The 6,204-nt window shown below is 35.4% G+C and overlaps 3 protein-coding genes across 3 annotated transcripts in view; 1 reads left to right on the forward strand and 2 right to left on the reverse strand.

Annotated features, from left to right (window-relative positions):
- Positions 1–2,980, forward strand: part of LOC107681159 (lysophosphatidic acid receptor 6-like) — a 15,023-nt gene extending 12,043 nt beyond the window's left edge. The window contains exon 3 of the mRNA XM_016477352.1: positions 2,970–2,980. The gene's annotated coding sequence lies outside the window, so the exon portion shown is untranslated. The remainder of the gene's footprint in view (positions 1–2,969) is intronic.
- Positions 1–3,900, reverse strand: part of LOC107681157 (retinoblastoma-associated protein-like) — a 33,414-nt gene extending 29,514 nt beyond the window's left edge. Inside the window, exons 1-5 of the mRNA XM_016477351.1 lie at positions 3,590–3,900; positions 2,818–2,938; positions 2,621–2,730; positions 2,339–2,473; positions 174–212 (exon numbers count right to left, since the gene is read on the reverse strand). Of these exons, the coding sequence (XP_016332837.1) occupies positions 174–212; positions 2,339–2,473; positions 2,621–2,730; positions 2,818–2,938; positions 3,590–3,699 (515 nt within the window). The 5' untranslated portion in view covers positions 3,700–3,900. The remainder of the gene's footprint in view (positions 1–173; positions 213–2,338; positions 2,474–2,620; positions 2,731–2,817; positions 2,939–3,589) is intronic.
- A 1,194-nt stretch (positions 3,901–5,094) lies between these two features.
- LOC107681087 (dihydrolipoyllysine-residue acetyltransferase component of pyruvate dehydrogenase complex, mitochondrial-like) lies at positions 5,095–5,965 on the reverse strand. The gene is made up of 2 exons (XM_016477245.1): positions 5,821–5,965; positions 5,095–5,711 (listed from the first exon to the last, which is right to left on the reverse strand). The coding sequence occupies exons 1-2, from the start codon at positions 5,925–5,927 to the stop codon at positions 5,582–5,584; spliced, it is 237 nt and encodes a 78-aa protein (XP_016332731.1). The 5' UTR covers positions 5,928–5,965; the 3' UTR covers positions 5,095–5,581.
- Between the last annotated feature and the right edge of the window lie 239 nt (positions 5,966–6,204).

Genomic DNA, 6,204 nt, shown 5'->3' on the forward strand with positions numbered 1-6,204 from the left:
GTTACACTACTATTACATTTTAAATAGGGTAACTTGTAATCTGTAACCTATTACATTTCCAAAGTAACCTTCCCAACACTGAAGATCACTGGTGTTTAATGGAACAACTCTAGAATCTTCTTTAGGTAACTACAGGTGGGCAAACAACAGAATGAAACAGGATTTCTACTCACTTTGCTTTGTCAGGCTCTGCAGACATTTTTTCACAAGTCCTGGAGGGAAATTAAAGATGGACTTTAAGTTAGAGACTGCATGCACTAGAGGTGCACCAAAATGGCAAAAAATTTAAATAAATAAATACTATTATTATTATTATTATTATTATTAACAACAACAACAGCATTAATAATAGCTATTATTATTATTAATAATAATAGCTTTAAATAATAATACTTAATAGCTAAAAAATACAAATTTGAAAATATTACTAACTAAAATATTTAATCAGTTATTAATAATAATAAAAGCATAAAAGCGTAAGCAGACTAAAAACCATCGCCAAAAATGTTTATTCAATAAAATAATCTTTGACATGGAAGAAATTAAACTGAAGGCTGAATAAATAAATGCACTTTTAAAAAATTAACAACAATAATAATACATAAATAAAAACATTTATTTATTCAAGATATACCTAGATTATCAATTTAAACCTAGATATACCTAGATTATCAATTTAAATTTTAAATTGTGGTGCATCACTAGCACATACTGTACATTATAACCACACAACCAAAAAAACCAACATAAATGCACTGAAAGCCACATATAATGTCAAACAAGAGTTCATCGACTGTTCTAGACACATAAGCGTGAAAACTTTATTTTTGATGCAGTGAGTAGGCTGCCACAAATAACCACAGAGCCTGCTGGCACAATGCACTCCAAACACAAAAACAAAGCACTACTCTGCAGCTTGACCACAGACTTCAATCAGACCACATAACTACACTTTCTGTTCACGCTGTTTTTCAGTAACTGCAGAAGAACAGACTGTACATTCTTAATCAAATGCAAATAACCCACAAAGCGGATCTATCTTATACTGAGACAGCTGCTGCCACCTTCAGGTTTATAAATGACATGTAGAAACATTTCAAGGTTTTAACCATTCAAATAGACTAAGAAATGAATCATCAAGTTATAATGCAGATCATGCAATACAGAAGCTTAAGCAATTATTGTAGGCAAAATAGAAAACCGTTTTAAAACAGTAATACACAACAGGTTTCATCACCCAAGGAGTGAAGTGAGATGAGTCACGCATTCTTTAAATGAGATGCAATGCAAGCATTATCTAAATCAAGTGACTTGCTGAGGGAAGGGCGAGCACACCCTGAGACATGCCCAAACATCACCCGATTAGTAACTGTTTAGTCCTTTACTGTAATGAGCCTGTAAACCTAGGCTGTAACCATGTCTTGAACACTGGGGGGGACCAAGTGTTTTTATAAAGCATAAAGAAACAGAATAGTGACGGAAATTTGAGGCCTAATTCTAGTTGGTAGGTAGCCTAATCATTTTGAGCTATTTGCAAATAATATTTTAAACACATGCACTTTTATTTATATGCCTAATATGTCAAAAACGCAAAGTGTTTCATGTCTCGACATTGCAATGCATGCTTATAATAAACAGAACATTATCATTATCATGGACGCAAACATAATTATTGTTATACTTCTCATTTGTGGTGTTAATGGGCCTTAAGCCATTGTATTTAAATGTTTGAACACATACAAAACTTGCTATAGTCAACATGTCCTTACTATAGTCAATTAAATCCACAATTCAAAGACAGCCAAAAAATATCTGAAATGAAATAAAGAATTATTTTACTCAATATACATTATCATTCAAAGGTTTGGGGTGAGTAAGTTTTTTGAAAGAAAATGAATACTTTTTTCAGCAAAGATTAACATGAAATTGATCAAAGATTCTGTTCTTTTGCACGTATTTATCAAAGAATCCTGAAAAAAATTTACCATGGTTTCAAAAATATTAAGCAGCACAACTGATAATAAGAAATGTTTCTTGAGCACCAAATCAGCATATTAGAACGATTTCTGAATGATCATGTGACACTGATAATTCAGCTTTGCCAAAGAAAAAAATATTACATTTTAAAGTATATTAAAACTGAAAACAGCTATTTTAAAACCTAAAAATATTTCAAAATATTACTGTTTATTCATTTTTTTCATTTATTGACAGTTGTCAGTAGATCTTGAATGCTGATTAAATCAACAAAATGCCAAAACATTGCTAAATTAATCCTATTTTCATTATAAAACATCACTACTACAAATTTAAAGCAAAACTGTACAAAACCACTTACTTCACAAATCTTTGGTAGAGAGCCAGTGTCACATCGTATTTGTTCTCCAGTCGTTTCAAAGCAGTGTTCACTTTAGGGCTTATTGTGTCCACGTTTACATCCATCTTCCTCACAAGACTGATGAACTGCTTCACACTGCAGAGGAAGAGCAACTTAATTAAAGTGTAGTATACGCATTATTAACACCTTAAAGATATAACCACACTCCGACAGCTCAAACTGCTCACCACAAGCGAGAAAACCAGGATTTCTCTATGATATTTATTAATTTGCCACACATACCTTAGTCCAACTACTTTCAGGAACTGTGTGAAGGTGAGGCTGAGGCCATCAAGCTCCATGCCTGCAATAAACAGACAAGCTCCCCACTGCTGTCTGTTTGAATATGGCATCTAGCATGGAGGACACACGTTTGTGTTATCACATATTCATAAATGAACGCATTAGATTGGTAGTGCAGACATAAGAGGAAGGCGTACATTTGCCTTGTCCATCGACCTGATCTCCCTCTCCCAAATTCTCCACGCATGATCACAGATGGGATTGGTGGCCTGAAGCTCCTCACTGAGAGACACAAACTCAGGCTCCTTGTCCTTGTGTCTGGTAAAACAACACAGTTGACAGACATGAGTAAATACATTGTGAGGTGACTGACACTATTGTGGGGTGGTCGCCATTCTGGAGCTGCTGGTCATGCAACATTACTTATACACATAACAAACATTTGTCAGCTGTTTGGGAACTACGGGAGCAGTATATAAGATCATTTTTATTATTTAGGCTATATATTTTAATAAGATAAGGTCAGAATAAGTATGTCGTTTTATTTTTACACAAATATATAGGCTATCTATTACACTGAATGATAATGGAACATATTTTGACATTTTATTTTCACAAAGGATATCTGAAACATTAAAGTTGACACTTTACTTGCATTTAATATGTATATAAAATCACTTCTGTAAATTTAATTTGATGCAGGCACCAAAATGGAATGTATATAATAGATGTACACATAAATGCTGAATGAAATATTTTATAAAAACTATTTGCTATCAAAAATAGAAACATGAACACGTTTAGAAACTGTCATTTATAACTGTTTATAGCTCTTATTCATTCATACAGTTGATCGCTGGCTTCTTCTCCCACCATCATCAATAACTAAAGACTGTCAGTACTAATCATTCATTAGTGTGTTGTGTCGTTGAGGTTTATTTTCGAGGCAGTGGCGCGGTGTAAGCTCACCGTTCGGGGCTCAGCACTGCGTTCTCGCCGCTGTCCGGAGATCCGCTCTTCATGTTCCCCTTGAGCTCTTTCTTCTGCGGGGTCCCGCTGCTGCGCTTCTTCGGCGGCATGTCGACAGTGTCGCGATGAAGAGCGCGTTCACTCACAGCACAGCGAGCGATCACAAGCGGCGGGCTGGTGCTGGTGTTGATGTTGCTGTTGTGGTTAGTGGTTGGATGTCGGAGCCTGAGATCGCTTGTTTGTGTCCGCAACTCTCCACTATTTCCTCAACTACCCAAAACGCGGGAAAATTGATCGACGTAACATCCGCTACTATAGCGTCACGTCCGGTTTTTGCGCGTAGTCAACAGCAACTTTTTAATGTTACGGTGATTTTAAAACTTTTTTTTTCTGTATGAAAAATGTATTCAGATTAGTGGATGGTAAAAACATATATAGTTTAAAATGCAAGTGAAACATACACGTGAACTGTTTCAAAGACTTTCTACTCTATTCTAAACTCGCCAGACGGCATTGTAAGTTAGGTCTAACGTTACTTTTAAAATGAAAATCGCTATACATTTATAACCATTTGGATTAATATTGTTATCAGAACACTTAATATGCGCCTCACATGTGAAGGAAACATGTTTAAATGTTCATGACAAGAGACAATAAAACACGTTTTTGACATTTACAACAAATTATTTCTAATATTATACAATACTATCTATCTAAAATAAAAGTGGAGAAGAACGTCAGAACATAAGACGATAACACTTTCTTTATGTAATATTCTATTCACATTAAGTGATTATCCCTTATAGAAATGTACTGAAATGTAAATAAGTTGATATTTTGCATGACATGGTAGACCAGTAAGATTACGCAAGTAAACTTTACAGAAATATAACAATGTGCAACATGTCATATTTGAATGTCTGTTTTTTTATACCCTCATGTTTTTTTTTTTGTCATTTTAAATATTGATATAATATTGGTCATATTTTTTCCCTCATGAAAATCTCCCAGTTTGTCCTAATTGCACTGACTGCATGTCGAATCAGCTTGAATAAGCCATTTTTTCCCTACAAGATACAAATATGTATATCCATTCTAGTGTTTTATTCCATTTGGGAACCTTTCTTTTGTTTCTCCATAGGTTTATTTATAACAGCAGTTCACCCCATGAATTGTGCGTTATTCATTAAAGAATGACTTGAAAATATAACCACCATTTAAAAAGAAACACCAAAATGCTATAAACAGGAGCAAAGGCACTAACGTGCTTTGTCTGGAGTGAGAGATGTAACAAATAAAATTGCCTATATCAAAACTCTGCCCACATACCAAGACGCTGTGAAGCATCCTCACACAGTCTCAGTGGAACAACCATCATGAATACGCCACATATTTAACTCAGGGAGTGACAGACCAAATGTATGACTACTATGCAGCAATACAGAAAATAAACCTATGCACTGAATAATGTATCATAAATAAATTTCAATTGTAGTCAGACAATATTTGGCACACACATCTCCAGATCTTTTCTTCTTTTTCTTGTACATTAAGGATACTCATATTGTGCCTATAAATGTGTCATTGATACATGGAAACAAGTCAAAGCTTGCAGGTACAGACCATGAGACTTGGCCATGGACACAGACATTATTCTTTGATCTAATGGCAAGCACAGACTTACGGTGCTTGTAACAATATCCTGAAGGAAGATGAAAACCCTTGCATTATCCAGCATTATCCTCTGAAACTACAGAAAATTACCTTAACAATGACTTACGACTTTGGGTTGAGAGGTTACTTCAGGCTTTAGGAAGCAATGTTGAAAATACAGTATATGAAAGGGAGTATGTGAGTGATAAGGAAAATAAAAAAGAGGGAGAGAACCACCTGTTATAATTCCCAGGGCAAGCATATAACCAATGAGAGAGACCTCTCCAAATCTTAAAGTCCACTGTTTTTTTTTGGGCCAGGAGCCTTTAAACGTCCTGCTCACAGGAGCATGGTGAACGGTTTCTCCAGGAACTTGCGGAACTCGGCCAGCCACTGTGCGCCAACAGCACCATCTACCACCCGGTGATCACAGCTCAGAGTCACAGACATCATGCTTGCCACATCAAACCTACGAGACACACAGAAAACACGCACTGACTGGAGGAACTGTTTTAAAAGCGCCATGATTATAAGTAGGGCTGATGGCAAATGAACGTCTCTCTATTTCCTTTGCTCACCCTTTTTCGTTGTCTGCAGGCAGCAGTCTCTTTTCTGAGCCACCCACAGCCAGAATGCAGGCTTGAGGAGGGTTAATGATAGCTGAAAAATGCTTGATGCCATACATGCCCAGATTGGAAATAGTGAAGGTGCCACCCTAGGAAAACCAAGAATGTTTGCTTTGAAAAAAACAAGTAATGCATTTTTATATACACAATTCATTTTATATTATTATAGCTATATGCACATATACAGTTTATTACATTAGTTTGTGGTCAGAAAGACTTAAAAAAATAAAATAAAATCAACAAATTTATTCAGCAAAGCAGCACAAAATTTGATATGAAGATTCTTGAGAACTAAATCAGCATATTAGAATGATTTCTGGAGGATCTGGAGGATCA

This window comes from Sinocyclocheilus anshuiensis, unplaced genomic scaffold, assembly GCF_001515605.1.
Source record: "Sinocyclocheilus anshuiensis isolate Anshui unplaced genomic scaffold, SAMN03320099.WGS_v1.1 scaffold412, whole genome shotgun sequence".
Classification (NCBI taxonomy): Eukaryota; Metazoa; Chordata; class Actinopteri; order Cypriniformes; family Cyprinidae; genus Sinocyclocheilus; species Sinocyclocheilus anshuiensis.

What these genes read in the sequence shown, in the direction of transcription:
- LOC107681087 (XM_016477245.1), bottom strand. Translation starts at nt 5,927, where the DNA reads ATGTATGGCATCAAGCATTTTTCAGCTATCATTAACCCTCCTCAAGCC. An exon ending in CCTGCAGACAACGAAAAAGG is followed by an intron (nt 5,712 to 5,820) that starts GTGAGCAAAGGA and finishes TGTGTCTCGTAG; the next exon opens with GTTTGATGTGGCAAGCATGA.